Source organism: Myotis lucifugus, unplaced genomic scaffold (assembly GCF_000147115.1).
Source record: "Myotis lucifugus unplaced genomic scaffold, Myoluc2.0 scaffold_6, whole genome shotgun sequence".
Taxonomy (NCBI): domain Eukaryota; kingdom Metazoa; phylum Chordata; class Mammalia; order Chiroptera; family Vespertilionidae; genus Myotis; species Myotis lucifugus.
Window position 1 is genome coordinate 12,047,924 of NW_005871054.1, and position 21,017 is coordinate 12,068,940.

At 37.3% G+C, this 21,017-nt stretch overlaps 1 protein-coding gene and 1 pseudogene across 1 annotated transcript in view; one reads left to right on the top strand and one right to left on the bottom strand.

Annotated features, from left to right (window-relative positions):
• The first annotated feature begins 1,434 nt into the window (after positions 1-1,434).
• The window catches only part of FBXO11 (F-box protein 11), a 33,491-nt gene continuing 13,908 nt past the window's right edge, over positions 1,435-21,017 (top strand). The window contains exons 1-10 of the mRNA XM_006083375.1: positions 1,435-1,562; positions 1,692-1,773; positions 3,866-4,010; positions 5,600-5,729; positions 7,118-7,205; positions 7,278-7,409; positions 8,841-8,947; positions 9,026-9,137; positions 9,222-9,328; positions 9,412-9,549. Of these exons, the coding sequence (XP_006083437.1) occupies positions 1,455-1,562; positions 1,692-1,773; positions 3,866-4,010; positions 5,600-5,729; positions 7,118-7,205; positions 7,278-7,409; positions 8,841-8,947; positions 9,026-9,137; positions 9,222-9,328; positions 9,412-9,549 (1,149 nt within the window). The 5' untranslated portion in view covers positions 1,435-1,454. The remainder of the gene's footprint in view (positions 1,563-1,691; positions 1,774-3,865; positions 4,011-5,599; positions 5,730-7,117; positions 7,206-7,277; positions 7,410-8,840; positions 8,948-9,025; positions 9,138-9,221; positions 9,329-9,411; positions 9,550-21,017) is intronic.
• On the bottom strand, positions 18,331-18,431 carry LOC111824224 (annotated as a pseudogene).

The window sequence follows — 21,017 nt, forward strand, 5'->3', positions numbered from 1 at the left end:
TTTAAAAAGAAGAAGAAAATGCTATTCAGAAGCCAAGCTCCAAATGCTACTCACGCTCATTGGTGGTATTGGAGTGTCACTGCTTCTAGGCTTGCTCTCTCTCAGTGAACAGAGCTAGAGGACATATATACGTACACACACCCAAACACTTAGATCTATAATCATTTCTATATCTATTAAAAATCATGAGTTCTATGTTGATGCCTTCGGTTCTAGTCTAACAACATAGAGTTTATTCTAGTTTTCTCTCTTTAATTTTAACTCTCTTCTCTGACAGAAGATATCTGGCTTCCATTATCTTATTTATTTGCTTAGTTCCTGTATTGTATGTAACCAGTCTTCCAGGTCTATCATCCCTGCTGCTGTGTGACACCCTTTTCTCCCTGTTCTCTCTGACTCTTCATTCCAGGACCACCCTGCCATCCATGCAGACTTCTTTTTTCTCCTCTTGAACTCCAACACCCTGTGCCAGACCACTCTCTGTGTGGATGCTCTTTTCATCCTTCTTGGTATCTGATATTTTATACCAAGCTGTCCATCTGTCGACATCTTCCTCACTCACCCGCTTTGACTCTGACACCCCTTGCCTGGTTGCCCTTCCCATCCCTCGTGGGCTCTAGCCATGACTCATTCCCCTTCTCAAGCCTCTGATCAAGTGAACATCCTCATCACCTGTTTCTTTTTAATGCCTTCCAAGTTTTGTGTCATAACCTTGAAAGAACTTCTCTACTTTAGTGTTATAAAAAAATTATTTTTTTCTATATTCTTCTTGTGATTTTGTTTCCTTTTTGTATTTAAATATATGGTGTATTTTGGAATTTATTTTGAAATAAGAAATAAAATAAAAAGCCAACATTTCATTCAGATGGTTATCTAGTTAGCTGGAATTTTATATAAAAGTTGTATTTCCCACCACCACAAAAAAATTTTTTTTTTAAGTTTTTAAAAAGTCTACTGCAGCCCTAGCCAGTTTGGCTCAGTGGATAGAGCATGGACTGAAATGTCCCGGGTTCGATTCCACTCAAGGGTACATGCCCGGGTTGCATGCTCAATCCCCAGTAGGAGGTATGCAGGAAGCATCTGATTAGTGATTCTCTCTCATTTATGTTTCTGTCTCTCTCCTCTCTGAAATCAAAAATATATTTAAAAATAAAATAAAAAGTTTACTGCACCTATAGAGCTCTTTTTTTTTAATAGACTAGAGGCCTGGTGCATGAATTCGTGCACAGGTGGGGTCTGGCTGAACTGCCCCGATTGGGGTGAGGGGGCTATTGGGGACAGGGCTGGCCAGGGGAGGGTCCGAGGGCGGTTGGCCAGCTGGCCCCGCCCCCTGGTCAAACTTCCGGTCGAACTCCCCGGTCGAGGGGACAATTTGCATATTAGCCTTTTATTATATAGAATGTCATTTTTCATAATTGCTTTTGTTTATAACAGATGATGATGTACCTGCAGATATGGTTGCAGAAGAATCAGGTCCTGGTGCACAAAACAGTCCTTACCAGCTTCGTAGAAAAACTCTTTTGCCGAAAAGAACAGCGTGTCCTACAAAGAGCAGTATGGAGGTAAATTGTCACTGCTTTTCTTTTTGTAATGAAAAAATTGTTAGGAAACAAACAAAAAAGGAAAGGGAATGTCATTTTTTAGAAGTAATAAAAATATTTGCTTAATTAGTTTTCATTTTGTTTTTGAAGGGTGCCTCAACTTCAACGACAGAAAACTTTGGTCATCGTGCAAAACGTGCAAGGGTATCTGGAAAAACACAAGATCTTGCAGGTATTTCCTATGGGAAAACTAAGGGACAGGGTCAAGTAACTTTTTTTATTTTGTTTGATACCAAAATATTAAAATTAAATGTACTTTAGTATTACATTTGTGATTGAGAAAATGATTATTATAGAACTAGAGGCCCGATGCACAGATTCATACATCGGTGGGGTCCCTTGGCGTGGCCTGCGGGGATTGGGCCAAAACCCACAGTCCAACGCCACCTGTCACTCCTGCCTGCCGCTCCCGCTCATCCCAGCCCCACAGCGCCTGCCGCCACAGGCTTGCGCCCAGTCAGGCCCCATTGGGTGAGGCTCACGCTGCCACAGCAGCTTTCGCCAGCCATGAACCCTGCTTCTGGCACCCATCAGTCAGCTGAGCGGCACTCCCGCTGTGGGAGTACACTGACCACCCAGGGGCAGCTCCAGTCGTGTGGTCACTTAGGCTTTTATATCTATAGATTAACATGACAACTATGACTTCTCCCTCTTTGTCTTTGTTATATAAAAATACCTTGTGTTGCCCTAGCTGATTTGGCTCAGTGGACAGAGCGTCAGCCTGCAGACTGAAGGGTCCCAGGTTCGATTCCAGTCAAGGGCACATGCTCGGGTTGCAGGGCGTGCAGGAGGCAGCTGATCAGTGGTTCCCTCTCATCATTGATGTTTCTGTCTCTCTCTCCCTCTCCCTTCCTATCTGAAATCAATAAAAATATATTTAAAAAATAAAAACACCTTGTGGCCCAGACGGTTTGGCTCAGTGGATAGAGTGTCTGCCTATGGACTAAAGGGTCCCAGGTTCGATTCCAGTCAAGGGCACATGCTCGGGTTGCAGGGCGTGCAGGAGGCAGCTGATCAGTGGTTCCCTCTCATCATTGATGTTTCTGTCTCTCTCTCCCTCTCCCTTCCTATCTGAAATCAATAAAAATATATTTAAAAAATAAAAACACCTTGTGGCCCAGACGGTTTGGCTCAGTGGATAGAGTGTCTGCCTATGGACTAAAGGGTCCCAGGTTCAATTTTGGTCAAGGGACTTTTCCGCAGGTTGCAGGCTTGATCCCCAGTAGGAGGCATGCAGAAGGCAGCCAATCAATGATTCTCTCTCATCATTGATATTTCTATCTCCCTCTCCCTTCCTCTCTGAAATTTAAAAAAAAAATGTGTTTTAATGAAATATGCCTTGTGCCCTGGCCAGTGTGGTGAAGTGGTTAGAGCATCGGCCTGCCCATGGATGGATTGGATTCCCAGTCAAGGGCGCACATACTTGGGTTGCAGGTTCAGTCCCATCGGGGTTGTATGGGAGGCAACCAGTCGATGTGTCTCTTTCATATTGATGTCTCTCTCCCTCCTTCCCTTCCTTCTATTCTCTCTAAGAAAAAAAAAATCAATGGAAAAAAAATATCCTTGAGTGAGAATTAACCCAAATATAAAAAACCTTTTGTATATTTTCACCAGTTTCTAAAATGGTACGTAATAGCTAAAAGAGAATACTTATGTCAAGATGAACAAAAATAAATGTGCTATCTATGAAAAAAAATGTTTATAAGATGATTGTTGCCCTAGTCAGTTCGGCTCAGTAGGAGGAGCATCTGCCTGTGGACTGAAGGGTCTCGGGTTCGATTCCGGTCAAGGACACATGCCTGGTTTGCGGGCTCAATCCCCAGTGTGGGGGTAGCAGGAGGCAGCCAATCAGTGATTCTCTCTCATCATTGATGTTTCTTTCTCTCTCCCCTTCTCCATTCCTCTCTAAAATCAATAATGGTATATTTAAAAAAAAAAAAAAGATTGTCATCACAAAATAAAAACTATTAGTTAGATAAAATGAAAAGTATGCTTTTTATTTTATTTTTAATCCTCACCTGAGGATATGTTTTTATTGATTTTAGAGAGTGGGGGGAAGGAAAGAGAGAGAGAAAAACATTGATTGGCTGCTTCCTGTATGTGACCTGACCTAGAATCAAGCCAACCACCCTTCAGTGCACAGGACAATGCAACCAACTGAGCTACACTATCCAGAGCGAAAATTATGCTTTTTAAAAAATGGGGAAGTCATTACTAACACAATAAATAAGTTGTTTATATTTTATTTGTTAATCTCTTTATAGCAGCACCTGCTGAACAGTATCTTCAGGAGAAACTGCCAGATGAAGTGGTTCTAAAAATCTTCTCTTACTTGCTGGAACAGGATCTTTGTAGAGCAGCTTGTGTGTGTAAACGCTTCAGTGAGCTTGCTAATGATCCAATTTTGTGGTAAGTGAAAATTTATTTCTTATTATCTTGAGATATATTATTTGGTGCCCAAAATGCTTGAAATGCTAGGGAGGTTGAAGTGTTGATTATAATTAAATAAGAATAAAATTAGATTGCTTGTAAATTCTAAGTTACCTATTTATCACAAATGTGAGTTGTCACTTTAGGTAATATTTATAAAACAATAAATGAAGTACTTTCTCTGCTATTTATCAGTTAATAGCAACTGAGTATATAAAATGTATTTCATTGAATTGCTTTTAAGAAACAGAACTAAGCCCGGTTAGTGTGGCTCAATGGTTGAGCATCACCCTATAAACCAGGAGGTCACAATTCAATTCCCCTGTCTGGACTTATGCCCGGGATGTAAGCTCAATCCCCAATATAAGGCATGCAGGAGGCAGCTGATCAGTGATTCTCTCTCATCATTGATATTTTCTGTCTCTCCCTCTCCCTTCTTCTCTGAAATCAATATAAATATATTTTTTTTAAAAAAATACAGAACTAAGGCCCTGGCCGGTTTGGCTCAGTGGATAGAGCGTCAGCCTGTGGACTGAAGGGTCCCAGGTTTCATTCCGGTCACAGGCATGTGCCCAGGTTGCCGGCTTGATTCCCAGTAAGGGGCGTGCAGGAGGCAGCCAATCGGTGATTCTCTCTCATCATTGATGTTTCTCTCTCTCCCTCTTCCTTCCTCTCTGAAATCAATAAAAATATTTTAAAAAACAAAACACTGAACTAAGTCTAATTTAAAACAGCTAACTAATTAAATTTGATAGTTTAGTGAATTTTATATATCACTTTTGGAAAATACTTCGATAGTTATATTCATGACCTTGAACTATGCATGCCCTTTGACCCAGTAATTCCACTTCTGAAAAATTTTTTGCCTATGTACAAATTTTTCATAATGTCATAGTTAATAGTGGGGGGAATTAGAAATTAGATCTAGCAATAAGGAAATGGACTTAAGTGAACACAATATAATGTCTGCTTGGAGGGTTGGGGTATAGTCATGAACAGTGATTTTTTACAGATTTTAGTAGCATGAGAAAATGCTATGTTGTAAAAAGTGAAAAGTGCCCTGGCTGGGTAGTTCAGTTGATTAGAATGTTGTTCTGATATTTCAAGATTGCAGGTTCGATCCCCAGTCAGGTCACATACATGAAACAAGCAATGAATGCATTAATGGGTGGAACAGCAAATCAGTGTTTCTTTTTCTCTCTCCCTCCCTCCCCCTCATTTTCCTCTTTCTTTCTCCTCTCTTTCTCGAAAACCAATAAATAAAAAGTGAAAAGAGCAGGATACAAATTTTTGTTTTTGAATGCTATATAAATCACAACTGTAACAAATGAAAACTAACTGTAGATAAAAATAACTAAAAGGGGGGAAAAATGACTGAAAGGAAATATAGTAAGCTGTTAATAATAATGTATTGAAAGTGTAGGTTATCTCCTTTCTTTGTACTTTTCTATATTTTACAATAGCTTGTATGGTGCTAAAGGTAAACTATTTTAGTCCTCAAATAATTTTTTGTAGTTATTTAAAAGGCTACTTATGAATAACTCTTCTAATTCCTTTCCCACCTTCAGGAAACGATTATATATGGAAGTATTTGAATATACCCGTCCTATGATGCATCCTGAACCTGGCAAATTCTACCAGATTAATCCAGAAGAATATGAACATCCAAATCCTTGGAAAGAGAGTTTCCAGCAGTTGGTATGAAGTATAAATAGAAAATATTGCCGAAGCCGGTTTGGCTCAGTGGATAGAGCGTCGGCCTGCGGACTGAAAGGTCCCAGGTTCGATTCCGGTCAGGGGCATGTACCTTGGTTGCGGGCATATCCCCAGTAGGAGATGTGCAGGAGGCAGCTGATCGATGTTTCTCTCTCATCGATGTTTCTGGCTCTCTATCTCTCTCCCTTCCTCTCTGTAAAAAATCAATAAAATATATTTTTAAAAAAAATAGAAAATATTGACTCATGTATATAATATACATGGAGATAAAATTTCCTTTCTAAAAAAATTTAAACTCATGCAGGGAGATATTTATATTGTCATATAAACTTATCTTGTGAACCTTATGAAAAAGGGGAATGTTCCAGGTATTCCATGACTTACTGAGAGAGACATTTTGCTGCAGTCATGATGACAGGTGTAATGACTCTGATGAAGTAATAGATACTACAAAGGAATATTTATCACTGAACAAACACAGACATTTAACCTGACATCAAATAAAATAATTAAGGGTTTTTTGTTTTTCTTACTGATTTCAGAGAGGGAGAAGAGTGAGAGAGAGAGAGAAATATCGATGATAAGAGAGAACCATTGATTGGCTGCCTCCTGCACACCCCCCACTGGGAATAAAGCCCGCAACCCAGGCATGTGTCCTGATTGGGAATCAAACCATGACCTCCTGGTTCATAGGTAGACGCTCAACCACTGAGCCACGCCAGTCGAGCTAATTAAATTTGTTGGTGTGTTTTTTTAATTAATTTCAAGAATAGGTTTCAAGCCAGTGCACATTTATCAACCAACAAAATACTCAACAATTTCACTGCTGACATAATAATCTAAACATTGACAGTAAACATCAGTAGCCTAGAAGCAGTTAATACTTTCTATGGGTCTGTTTGAACTCTTGTTTAAATTATTGGAGTTCAATAGTTGTTTTAAAGTTTCACTTTTAGCGTAATTTTTATGTAGTCCTTTACAAATGGCTCTCAACTAGGATGATTTTGCTCCACAGGGGACATTTGACAACTTCTGGAGACATTTTTAATTATCACAACAAGAAGAGGATGCTACTGGTAGCTAGTGGGTAGAGACCAAGAATGCTACTAAGCATTCTACAATGCACAGGACAGCCCCCACAACAAAGGAACTGTCTGTTCCAAAGTATTAGTAGTGCTGAAATTGAGAATCCTTGTCCTTTCTTACTGGATAGTACTGAATAATGTAAAATCTGAAACACCTTTTACATTGCACTATGCAACAGAAAATTAGTTGAAATAATTGATTTTTTATATATTTAATTTAAAATATTCATACAGTACTAAATTAGTTTAAAATGTAATGTCTTTTTTTTTTTTTTTGACATTAAGTATAAAGGTGCACATGTAAAGCCAGGATTTGCTGAACATTTCTACAGTAACCCTGCAAGATATAAAGGAAGAGAAAATATGTTGGTATGTTTGATCTGTATTTTTATGGGATTTAAAATAGTAATTTTTCAGTTCTATATTGACACTTTTATTTTTCTAGTATATGATACAATTGAAGATGCCCTTGGTGGGGTACAAGAAGCTCATTTTGATGGACTTATCTTTGTTCATTCTGGAATATATACTGATGAATGGATATATATTGAATCTCCAATCACCATGATTGGTGCAGGTATTTTAAAATGCATTTTTATTAGAATTTTACCAATTTTACTTACATAATGGGTTTATAAAATGCTAGTGACTTAAAATTTAGGTAACTTTGATAATACCTTAATGGTAGGAAAGAATAAGAATTAAATATGCATATTTTATGTGATAGAAATGAAAACATGAGAATTCAGAAATTGTGGATGTGTCTTATTTCTTTTTAAGATGTATATATTTCTCACCCAGCTGGCATGGCTCAGTGGTTGAGCATGGACCTATGAACCCCAGGAGGTCACGATTTGATTCCCAGTCAGGGCATATGCCTGGGTTGTGGACTTGATCCCCAATGTAGGGCGTGTAGGAGGCAGCCAATCAGTAATTCTCTCTCATCATTGATGTTTCAAATCTCTCTCCCTCCCTCTCCCTCTCTGAAATCAATAAAAATATATTTTTTTAAATGTGTATGTTTCTTGGTCACTACTTTATTCAACTGCCTTAGTTAATCATTAAGGAAAGAAAAAATGTTTGTTAGCTTTATCTTAAATATTTTTGGGCTATATAAAAGCTGCTTTTATGCTCAAGTTTCTAAGAATAAATGTAATAAAATATTTATTGAGCACTGATCAGTCATTTGAAAATTTATGCTTTTTTTTTTTTTTTTTTTAAGGGAGGAAGGAATAGGATGGGAGAGGGGTGGGGGAGGAGGGAGAGAGAGAGAAACATCAATGATGAGAGAGAACCATTGATCGGCTGCCTCCTGCATACCCTACACTGGGGATCAAGCCCGCAACCTGGGCATGTGACCTGACCAGGAATCAAACCGTGACCTTCTGGTTCATAGGTCAGTGTTCAACCACTGAGCCACACCAGCTGGGCGCTCTCTGATTTTTTAAGGATATAGTACATAGACCATTTTAAGATGGCTAATAATTATTACTTGTTAATAAAGTTTGCATTGACTACCCTTTCTGCTTTCCTCCCCCATTTCCACCATGAAGAAAAGTGAGGAGGGAGGGTGTAGAAAATTTCTGCCTATAGATTTTTATTACTTTCCAAATTAAGGCCAGTTTGGGAAATAAATGTCAATAAAGAGGTCTCTTTTGGATATTAAATACTATTTGCAGTTGAACCTTCTTAGAAGTATTATATATGGATTTCAATATGATACTCAAATAATATCTACATTAAATATGACTGCCTGTGGTAAAGGCCAGTGAAATATAGTTATCAATTAAATGAGTATTAGTCCTCTCTTCTCAGTATTTAAAAGTAATAATTTTTAAAAGTTCTTCCTCCAAAAAATACCCAACTTAAAACAATAAAAATGTTCTATATTACTAGTTTTGTAGCAAAGTATTACTGTATTTTTAAAGTGTTTTTTTTTAAAGTTATTTTTAAATTTCTATTTCATCTGTCTGATAAAGGTAATATGCTTTAAATATCTTCTCCACAGCACCTGGAAAAGTAGCAGACAAAGTTATAATTGAAAACACTAGAGATTCAACCTTTGTTTTTATGGAAGGTTCTGAGGATGCTTATGTTGGATATATGACAATAAGGGTAAGAAATTTTAAGATTTAAAATAATATGTTGAAATTATTAAAGCAGTGGTTGTTTAACAAAATTTCTACTTTGCAGTTTAACCCTGATGACAAATCTGCTCAACACCACAATGCACACCACTGCTTAGAGATTACAGTAAATTGCAGTCCTATTATTGATCACTGTATCATCAGAAGTACATGTACAGGTTAGTGTTTCTTTATATTTTGTTATAAAATGAGTCTCTGTGTTGTGGCCCAATAGGTTTTTAAATAAAGTATTTTTCTTACAGTTGGCTCTGCAGTATGTGTCAGTGGTCAAGGAGCATGTCCTACTATCAAGCACTGTAATATCAGCGACTGTGAAAATGTTGGACTTTATATAACAGATCATGCACAGGTATTTTTTTAACTTTGTGGTTTTATTCTTTTAAAATATTTCTTCAAGTTTTACTAATGTTTATTTCTGATTATTTGTTGTAGGGAATATATGAAGATAATGAAATTTCCAATAATGCTTTGGCTGGGATATGGGTTAAAAATCATGGAAACCCAATTATTAGACGGAATCATATTCATCATGGACGTGATGTTGGTGTGTTCACATTTGATCATGGCATGGTAAGAACGTTTTTAATAGAAATGCTGATCTCATATTAGTTAGATTTCAAATAGGTTTCAAGATTTTATAACCACCAAATTATTTGTTTCTATCATATGGTATAGGTTTAAAAGCAATTTCAACATTATATTTTAAAATCAATATACAATATTCTATAAATTTATGGTTCTCACACTATAATCATGTAGAAAAGATGGAGTCCTTAGGGAATTGATGTGACATTTGAGAGGATTCATGTCTAATCCAGTAGTTCTGAAATGTAAGTGTGCAGAAAAATCATCCATATATTATAAATCAGAATTTTCAAGGATCAGACCCAGTATATGCATTTTTAATAAGCATCATAAGTGAGTTTAATACAGGTTGTTTATCGACTATACTTTGAGAAGTAATGGTTACATTATTAATTTGACTTCCATTTTACTCTTAAAAATTTTTTAACTGGCATAATGTTAGTAAGAGATACAGTGATAATAAAATATTAGCTATAATATTGTTATGCAGCAGTTAATTAGGCAGCTCTATGGATAATATGTTTTAAATACTACTATGTCATTTTACACAATTTTCTAGGGACAGCCTTTTTGAGCTCTCTTAGGCTACAATTTCAAAATAATGTTCTTGGATGTCTGTTGGATATTCTTTTCATTTAGTGTCTAATTTTCATTGAGGTAATTTTCAAGTCCTACTTACAGCATTGGCAACATTTTTTATGAAATGGGAGAGGAGTGGGTGGTGACATGATGATACATAGGATTATGGTGAAGTTTTGTTTCTGTTATATAGTACTAGAGGCCTGGTGCACAATATTCATGCACAGGGGGAGGGGGAAGCGGGTTCCTTAGTCCGGCCTGCACCCTCTTGCAATCTGGGACCACTGGCTCCTAACTGCTCACCTGCCTGTCTGCCTGATCACCCCTAACTGCCCTCCCCTGCTGGCCTAGTCGCCCCTAACCGCCTCTGCCTTGGCCCCCGCCACCGTAGCTTTGTCTGGAAGGACGTCCAGATGGATGTCCAGAAGACGTCTGGTCTAATTAGCATATTACCCTTTTATTAGTATAGATTAGTCAAGCAACTTGGGAACATTGGATGCACTTACACAAATTATCAGTTAATGAAGGAAATTTTTTATTTTCATCATTTGTACCTAAAACTCTAGTGCAGAACTCTTTTTAAAACTGAACTAGACTATAAGAAGTTACCCTTTTATTAAGTTCTGATTTGAACTGCTGGTAAATGGTTTCAGACCATTCAGTTCGTCATCATTTGTGGGGTAACTGAAACCTTAGAGAAACAGTTTACTTACAACTTGGGTTGTAGCATGGACCTGTTGATAAAAAAGCAGAGTGGAGATGACCACTTGCCCTTTCCAGCTAGAATAAAGAAACTAACATTGTGTTGCAAATTATACTGTTTTCTCCAAGGATGTGGGAATTGGGGGATTTGAGCAAAGGTTTAGAGGATGTCAAAACATAAGAATCTTGAGAGTCTGCCCTCCCTTAGAGGCCTGCATTGGTTATAGTTCCTAAATGGTCTCTTATTTTGTAATGGAACTATACTATGCTAGTATTTATTTGCCTTTGTTGCCTTTAGACTGCCCCAGAGTTACATACTATTCAAGTACCATATTTATGCGTGCCCCTGGTCTCATTCACAAATGATTTGAGGTACCAAGATAATTTTAACCTGGATAAATTTCCTCATTTTTAAAAGACCTATGATGATGTTTACTTACTAAAGTTCATCGTCATCATTTATTCATCATCACACACCCCCATACAGATTATTTTTTATAAATTTGGGTTTGAAATTTTCATAACTGTTTTTAAACAATTCTAGGCAGTGCTACAGATAGATATTCCCATTAAGGATTAATGAAGAGATTTGTTAAGATAATATAGATTTGTAAGGGAAGGGTCAAAATAAAGTAAGTATATGTTGGGCCTGTTGTGTGTTTTAGTATTGCGATACAATCCTTTAAAATCCTTTGATAGAATGTTCTTCTATTCCAAGGATATGGCAGGTCCTCGCATAATGTTGTTTTGTTGTAATGTGGATGAGGGGGCAAGGGAGATTCCAGGCTGGGGCCACTGTCTGTGTGGAGTTTGCATGTTCTCCCCATATTTGCATGGGTTTTCTCCTAGTGCTCTGGTTTTCCTCCCACGTCCCAAAGATGTGCATATTAGGTTAATCGGTGTCTAAATCGTGAGTGTGCCCTAAGGTGGAAGGGCATCCTGTCCAGGTTTGGTTCTTCCTTGCTCCATGAGCTGCAGATAGGCTCTGGCCACCTGTGACCCTAAACTGGAATAAGCAGGTTGGGAAATAATCATCTTATTTTTATTAATCTTTTTTAAATGTATGTATAGCTCACATTTACTTCAATGTCTAAAGTAAGTGTTTTGTGTCTTAATTTAGAAATTTGATGATGTTTTTGTAACCAGAAATATGCTGTTGGAACTTAACTCTTGCTTATGTCAGCCAGTAGTTAAATTGGTTTCTTTATATGTCATCTTGCTTAAAATTGCAGTAAGGACTTAACTATATTCTTAAGGCTGTTTTCTCTGTATTGCACCCTATGATTGGTAGGACATCACTAAAGATAACCTTTTTAAAATTTGACTTTGTTTCTATAGAACTTCAAAGAACATCAGAATAGACATTTAAACTAGTTTTTGTGTTGTCCTCTATCTTTAAATATGTTATTTAATTATACTTATATTTTTACTCTCTGAAATTGTTTTTGTCTATAACATAATTAGGATTTAAATTTCTGTACTTATATGAATGAATCATAAAAGATTTTCAGAACTTTTTAATTTTAAAGAAATTAATCTTTTTGTAAAAACCGCCTCTAAGATTTCAAAAGGTAAGACTCCAGAGTTTATCATTATTAACTACATGTTTAAACTTTGGAGTAAAGTATGAACTCCCCCTATGAAAAATGGGGAAGTAAACATACTTATATTTTAACCTATCTCTACCCCATTATTTATATTCTCATTTGTCTTCTGTAAAGGTTTATAACATTTATACTTATGGCTCTATGTTTACTCTATATTTATTTATCTTAAGACCTTTAATCAGAGTTTCTCCATTCCTGAATTTTTTTATTTTGATTTATTCTTGGAATGGCTGAGCTTTGTCATCTAGCCGTTTTTATTTTATTTTATTTTTAATACTAGAGGCCTGTTGCACGAAAAGATTCGTGCAGTAGGCCTTCCCTTCCTCTGGCTGCCAGCACCGGTTTTCCTCCGGCACTCGGCACCCAGGCCTTCGCTCCGGCCAGAGCCACCTTCAGTGCCTTCGCTGCTCCAGCCGGAGCCGCCTTCAGTGCCTTTGCCGGAGCAGCATATGCAAATTAACCGCCATCTTTGTTGGCGGTTAATTTGCATATCTCGCTGATTAGCCAATGGGAGGCGTAGCGAAGGTATGGTCAATTACCCTGTTTGTCTGTTATTAGATTAGATGTTTGTATTGATTTCAGAGAGGAAAGGAGAAGGAGAGAGAGAAACATCAATGATGAGAGAGAATCATTGATGAGCTGCCTCCTGCATGGCCCCTACTGGGGATTGAGCCCAAAACCCGAGCATGTGCCCTTGACCAGAATCCAACCCAGGACCCTTCAGTCTGCAGGTCAGTGCTCTATCCCAGTGGTCGGCAAACCGCGGCTCGCGAGCCACATGCAGCTCTTTGGCCCCTTGAGTGTGGCTCTTCCACAAAATACCACGTGCGGGCACGCACGTACAGTGTGATTGAAACTTCGTGGCCCATGCACAGAAGTCGGTTTTTGGCCTGGGCGAGTCTATTTTGAAGAAGTGGGGGTACGTTCACTGAGGTCGACCCCTCAGATTGAGGACGTTTTTTAGCAAAGGCCAGCTTAGGAGTACCCTAATTAAGTTAATAACAATGTACCTACCTATATAGTTTAAGTTTAAAAAATTTGGCTCTCAAAAGAAATTTCAATCATTGTACTGTTGATATTTGGCTCTGTTGACTAATGAGTTTGTCGACCACTGCTCTATCCACTTAGCCAAATCAGCTAGAACTAGCCGTTTTTTATTTTTTAACAATTTCTGGTATTGTAGCCTTAAATTCTTGCCACTTGAAAGTGGCCTATCCATTAACTTTTAACTTGGCTGAGTGTTTAGTTTTTATTATACCTGTACTTTCTTTCCCTCTGAATTCTGTAGTCATTTTTATATTTCTAACATTGAGTGTGGCAGAGAAGCCCAAGGTTTTTGGAGGGGGTGTTTTCCCTTTCTGGTGGAGATTTGCTTTTCTGCTTCAGTATCCAGATATGGGTTTTGTTGTTGTTAATGTTGTGTTTTACTTGTACTGTTTCTCTGTTCATATGTTCTTTTCTTTAGAAACTTAGCTATCTTCTATTATCTATATTCCTGTGTTCTTTTACCTTACGTTTTGTGTGATTTCTTCAAATCTGTATTCTTTATTATCTCCATAATTTTGTCTCTTTTTCTGTTTTGTTTTCAGTTGGTTTTTATCTCTAATTTTTTAATGTATTTTTATTTTATGGAATCTTTCTAACATACATAAAACCAGAAAGAAAGGTATAATTAATCTCCATATACCCACCTCCACCTTGAACAACTATCAATTCATGGCCATCTCTGTTTAATCTATACCTCTTTGCTCACTCCTTACTTTCTTCTTCATTCTCTGATTTATTTTGAAGCAAATCCTGACATCATTATCCCATCTGTAAATATTTCCACATGTATCTTTAAAACTAGGGATTCTTTCTTTTTTCTGTCTTTCACATAACCACAATGCCAATCTCACTGCTAAAAATAATGTTCACAGTTCCCCAATTATCTTTGTTTAATATTAAATCCATTGCAGAGTGTTATTTTTGTTCAATAACATTAAAATGCCATAATGATGCCAAATTGATATAAATTTTTTGAGGCAGCCTGGTCAGCATGGCTCAGTGGTTGAGTGTCAACCTATGAACCAGGAGATCACAGTTCAGTTCCCAGTCAGGGCACATGCCTGGGTTGCAGGCTTGATCCCCAGTAGGGGGCATGCAGAGACCGCTGATCAATGATTTTCTTTCATTATTGATGTTTCTCCCTCTCCCTTCCTCTCTGAAATCAATAAAAATAATAAAGTTTTTGAGACAGTTATTCTAAGTTTATGAATTTAAGTCATGACAGATTCTCTGTGTTGAAATCTGGCCATCCTTTCCCTTCTCCTCTCACTTTGCTTTGGATATTCTTCCTTAGATAGGAAACTTAAGTTTTATATGAGAGAAATTACACATAATGTAGTGTTTTCTTCAGATTTACCTCTTATGCCTGAAGTTATTTCTTTGAAAATATTACTCTGTTTCCTCTTCTCCTGTGATCTATTCATGCCCCACTAGATACCATCACTTTAGTAGATCATATTAGAACCTTCAGTTATTTAGGAGAAACTACCTTGCTGAATCTTTAAGGTAACATTTGTGCCCTCAGCACCCTGCTCTTACTTATCCAGATTTCATAGTATTTGGCAGGTATTTTATAGATTATAGTTTGAAGTTATAGAAGTTTATTTCAATGAAAATAGCATATTTTTTCTCCTTTTTGTTCTTTTGGGCAGTGGGTTTGGAGAATTTTAAAGAGAAATATTTGAGTGCCTTTACTTTATATTTAATAAAGAATATTTCATTTCAAAAAAATTTTAAATAAGTCTTTAGTCTCATCTTTTATTTTTATATCAATGTTAAGTTTTTAAATTGATAGGATGATAATTTGCAGTAATGTATCTGGCAGAAATTTAGAACTGCTTTTGCCTAGAAGTTCATGAGCTTTTATTTTAAATATAGAATAAACTATTAGTAATCTGGTATCTTCTAGTAGGGCAGTAAATCACATTATAAATGGGGTAAAATGTTCATGCCTTTGGAGTTATGCATAAATATTGGAGCTTTTGTGATTTGTTTTTAAATTCTACCTATAGTCTGTATTATTAGACCATTTTGCACTAAAGGCATCTCTTAACAAAACACATGCATTTCATTAAAATGTATTTTAAAGCATAATTACATTAACTGAGCCCTTTAACCCAGAATAATAATGAGACAGGTTTCCTTGTAAAATTATAAAACTATAAGTCAACCAGTGGTTCTTTCTGAATGTAATAAAGTCACAGTTATAGTAGAGGCTTATGGTTTTAAGACATGAAAAAAAAACGGTTTTTTGCTGCTTTTCTTGAAAGTTACCCTAAAACAATAGATAGAGATTACAAACTCCATTGTTGATAGATGTAGGGGACATTTTTAACCATAATCTAAATTAAATATGGCCCTGACCAGGTAGCTCAGTTGGTTAGAGCATGATCCCGATATGCCAAGGTTGCGGGTTTGATCCTAGGTCAGGGCACATACAAGAATCAACCAATGAATGCATAAATGAGTGGAACTACAAATCCATCTCTCTCTCTGTCTGTCTGTCTGTCTCTCTCTCTCTCTCTCTCTCTCTCATATCAATAAATAAAATAAAAATAAATTAAATATGGTAAGTGACCTTGTGCCTATTACCAGGGCAACCAGTCCACATTAGAGCAGGTTATAAAACCTGCTTGTATTTAGGAAGATAAGTTGGTAAACCTAATGTGGAATGTATATATGTTAGATAATTTAACTGGTAGCCAGTTTAAGATAGATTATCACTAAAGAGCTAAGCAAAGAAGAACAAAATTACTACTACAGGGAAAATAAAGAGTTGTGCAGCAAAGAATATATAGTTATACTTGACAGCTCAGCTCTGACTAGCACACCAATCTAACCAAATTATGATATAACTACATTGGAAGAGCATATGGATGTTTGTGATGAGCGATAGAAATGTAGGAAAGTTAAATTCTCATCTTCCATAATAGGAAGCCAGTAAATAATACCTAATACTGAAAACTCAAGATATAGCAATACAAATCTTTACTTAAAAATATAATGCTAGATTGCACTAGCCAGTTTGGCTCAGTAGATAGAGTGTCATTGTGCAGACCAAAGGGTCCCAGGTTCAATTTCAATGAAGGGCTCATACCTCGGTTTCAGGCTCCTCCCTGTTCCAGGCCCTGGTTGGGGCATGTGCAGAAAGCAACTAATCGATGTGTTTCTCAGATCACATCGATGTTTCTCTGTGTCTTCCCCTCTCTCTTCCACTCTGCCTAAACATCAATGGAAAAATATCCTCGGGTGAGGATTAACCAAAAAAAAAAAAAAAATGGAGGTAGCTGAAAGAATTTATAGTATAGGCCTCTGGGTGAGGGAAAATAAAGAGAGTGGTTTGCTGTTTGCCTAAATAAACTTGTGAATCTAGTTGACTCTCTCATTGTACAAAATTAAAGCCTAAAGGAAACAGAGAAAGAGCTTTCCCACATTTGAATACTTTTTAGTAAATATACAGCAAAGCATCCTTGTAGTATTACTGTATGTTTAACTAGGATAGCCAGTACATGACAGTAGCCTGCTATTGGAATCTTCATGGAAGCCCAATAAATAGCATACCTTTCCCTGCACAGCTGCCGTGGCTCAGTGGTTGAGCATTGACCTATGAACCAGGAGGTCACAGTTCAATTCCCCGTCAGGGCACACGCCCGGGTTGCGGGCTTGATCCCCAGTGTGGGGCCTGCAGGAAGCAGCCAATCAATGATTCTCTGTCATTAATGTTTTTCTCTCTCCCTCTCCCTTCCTCTCTCAAATCAAAAATATGTTTTTTTTAAAAATAGCATACCTTTACCTGCTACATTAACAAATTAAGAAATAAAGCCATAAAGTAGCAAGAGTAGGCTGAAATATTATCTTTATTGCTCTTAAAAGTTAAATTGGAAGATATGCTTAGAATGAAAACCAAATTGGGTCTGTTTAACTGAACCCCAAAATTAAATAGGCTTACCCACTTAGTCATAGGCAGTGTTTGTGAGTAGTAGCAGAAGGCATACTACCTTCTCTCTTCCATGAGGAAAAGGGTGAAGCTGAATTGAGCATACCCAGTTTATTCTTTCACAGGTTTACTAATCAGGTAAGTCATTTTAACTCTAGGCAGAGAGAGACTGAGAGACTAATTGAGCTCCCTTCTCAGTGATAAAAACATCAGAAAAATGTTTGTTTCAATAGAACATTAAGTTATTTTAGTTTAGCCTCTTTTTAAATTTGGTTTTGTTTCTTTGCTCACTTTTGCCATAATAGTCTGTATCTTCACCCAGTGAACATTTATTAGGTGTAAAATCAAAGAAGAAAAAACTTTTTTATATTTAAAGAAGCTATTTTTTTATGTAACCCTCAATTTTAAAAAAAAAATTATAATCCAAATATAAAGTGGTAAATTAAAAATAATTTACACTTTATCTCTGTAAAATGAAACCTGAAAGCTACTTCTGAATGTTATGTTCAAAGGTCCTATGTTTTTAAAGCATTAAATATGTATTGTACTACAGTATTCAAAATTACATCCTGTTATAAACTCTTCTAGATTTCTATGCCAAAAAGTTTGTCACATCCTACTTGAGTGCTTGTTGTGTGTTTGTAATGTTTTGTATAGTTGGATAGTTCTCTTCAGAAGCTTTTGATCAGGTACAAATGGATATGACAAATATAGAAACAGTACAGGCCAATACATGGAAGGTAGCATAAAAAAATACTTAGTGCTAAAGGGAATTTAACAAAAGGGAGCACGTTTAGTGTATGTGTGTGGTAAAAAGTCACAATTTTGTTATTGAGTGCCACACATTATTTCTTCTGAGCTAATCAAAGGGTGTGAGGACATCGGGGCACTGCACAAAATATGGAACTTTTAACAAATTTCTGTATAATCATTGTTCAGGGGCTATGCTAATCTCTGTATTCCAGTTTTAGTATATGTGCTGCCAAAACAAGCATGAACACATTCAGTTTTTGAAGGGATAGACAAGGGAAATAAAATGGCTTTTTAGAAATGCCATCTTATAAGTCTTATTTTTTCGTAATATTCAATATTGATTGAGTCTTAGAATTTAAGATGTCAGTATTAGAGTACTTTTTAAAAAAATCCTCACCCGAGGATATTTTTCCATTGATTTTAGAGAGAGTAGAAGAGAAAGGGAAAGACAAGAGAGAAACATCGATGTGAGACAAACACATCTATTGGTTGCCTCCTGCACATGCTCTGACCAGAGCCCAGCCGGGGAGGAGCCTGCAACCGAGGTTTGTGCCCTTGACCGGAATCGAACCCAGGACCCTTTTGTGCACAGGCCAATGTACTGTCCACAGAACCAAACAGGCCAGGGCAGTGTTAGAGTACTCTTATTCTCATTACAGAATAAGTAAAACATCCATTGTAGAAAATTTAAGAAATTCAGAGCAGTTATAAAGGATACAAATATCATTGATAATATCACTACTCAAATGGTCATACCTTCATGTTTTTGTTTAATCCTTCAGGTTATTTTTCTTTAGTAAAATTCAGATCATATTTAATGTATACTACCTTGAAGCATATACTGTTCTTTTCATTTAACGTGATAGTGTGTATACCTTGAGCATAAATCTTCAAAAACATTTTATTTAGCTAGTTTACTATTATGAGGCTAGGATGAAAATTACTTTGTATGTCTTTTTCTGTAGGCTCTGATTATATCCTTAGGTCAACTTTTTTTTTTTTAATAAATCTTTATTCAGACTATTACAGTTGTTCCTCTTTTTCCCCCCATAGCTCCCCTCCACCTGGTTCCCACCCCACCTCCTGCCCTTACCCATCCCCCACCCCCTGTCCTCGTCCATAGGTGTACAGTTTTTGTCCAGTCTCTTCCCGCACCCCCCACACTCCCTTCCCCCTGAGAATTGTCAGTCCACTCCCTTTCTATGCCCCTGATTCTATTCTATTCACCAGTTTATTCTGTTTGTCAGATTTTTTATTCACTTGATTTTTAGATTCACTTGTTGATAGATATGTATTTGTTGTCACTTTGTTGTTCATAATTTTTATCTTTACTTTTTCTTCTTCCTCTTCTTAAAGAATACCCTTCAGCATTTCATATAATACTGGTTTGGCGGTGATGAACTCCTTTAGCTTGTTCTTATCTGTGAAGCTCTTTATCTGACCTTCAGTTCTAAATGATAGCTTTGGTGGGTAGAGTAATCTTGGTTGTAGGTTCTTGCTATTCATCACTTTTAGTATTTCTTGCCACTCCCTTCTGGCCTGCATAGTTTCTATTGAGAAATCAGCTGACAGTCGTATGGGTACTCCCTTGTAGGTAACTAATTGTTTTTCTCTTGCTGCTTTTAATATTCTCTCTGTCTTTTGCCCTTGGCATTTTAATTATGATGTGTCTTGGTGTGGTCCTCTTTGGATTCCTTTTGTTTGGGGTTCTCTGCACTTCCTGGACTTGTAAGTCTATTTCTTTCACCAAGTAGGGGAAGTTTTCTGTCATTATTTCTCCAAATAGGTTTTCAATAGCTTGCTCTCTCTCTTCTTCTGACACCCCTATAATTCGGATGTTAGTCTGCTTGAAGTTGTCCCAGAGGCTCCTTGCACTATCTTCATATTTTTGTATTTTTTCCTTTTGCTTTTCCAGTTGGGTGTTTTTTGCTTCTTCGTATTTCAAATCTTTGACTTGATACTTGGGATCCTCTAGTCTGCTGTTGGATCTCTGTATATTATTCTTTATTTCAGTCAGTGTATGCTTAATTTCTAATTGGTCCTTTTTCATAACCTTGAGGGTCTCATTATATTTCTTGGAGGTCTCTAGAAGATTCTTGAGTAACCTTATAACCATGGTTTTGAACTCTATATCCAGTAGTTTGCTTTCCTCCATTTCTTTCATTTGTGACCTGTTTCTTTGTCTCCGCATTTTGGCTGCTTCCCTGTGTTGATAGAGTGGTTTTGTGTGCTAGGTGTCCTATAGGGCCCAGTGGCTCAGCCTCCCTAATTACTGAGGTGGACACTCTTGGTGCACCCCTTTGTGGGCTGTGTGCACAGTCTTGTTGTAGTTAAGCCTTGATTGCTGTTGGTATCACTGGGAGGAATTGACCTCCAGGCCAATTGGCTGTGAGGACCAGTTGTGTCTACAGTGGGAGAACTTCTGTGCTGGAGACACCCTTATGAGGCAGGACTTGCTTCAGTGGGGCTTTGGCTCCCACCGAGTCTGCCCCTTGAGTGTGGGTCTTATGGATGTGAAGAGTTGTAATCTGGATGGTAACACTCTGACCACTGGGTAGACTGGCTCTTGGATCTCCAAGGAGGTGCAAAGTCAGCCACTGCCTGAGGCCACCAGCAGGAGCTACAGAGAGATCTGCAGATTCCTCCTCTTTGTTTGGGGTTTGGAGGTGCCCAGATGAAGTGCAGCTATGAAGCAATGCGGGCTGCTGACGAGCCTTAGGCCTTCTTTTGGAAGCTCTGGGGTTTTCTGACCCAGCTACAGTTTGACAGGTTTTTAGGCAGAGAAAGGCCAGGCCATTAGTATGCAAAAGTCTCGCACAGCTTGGGTG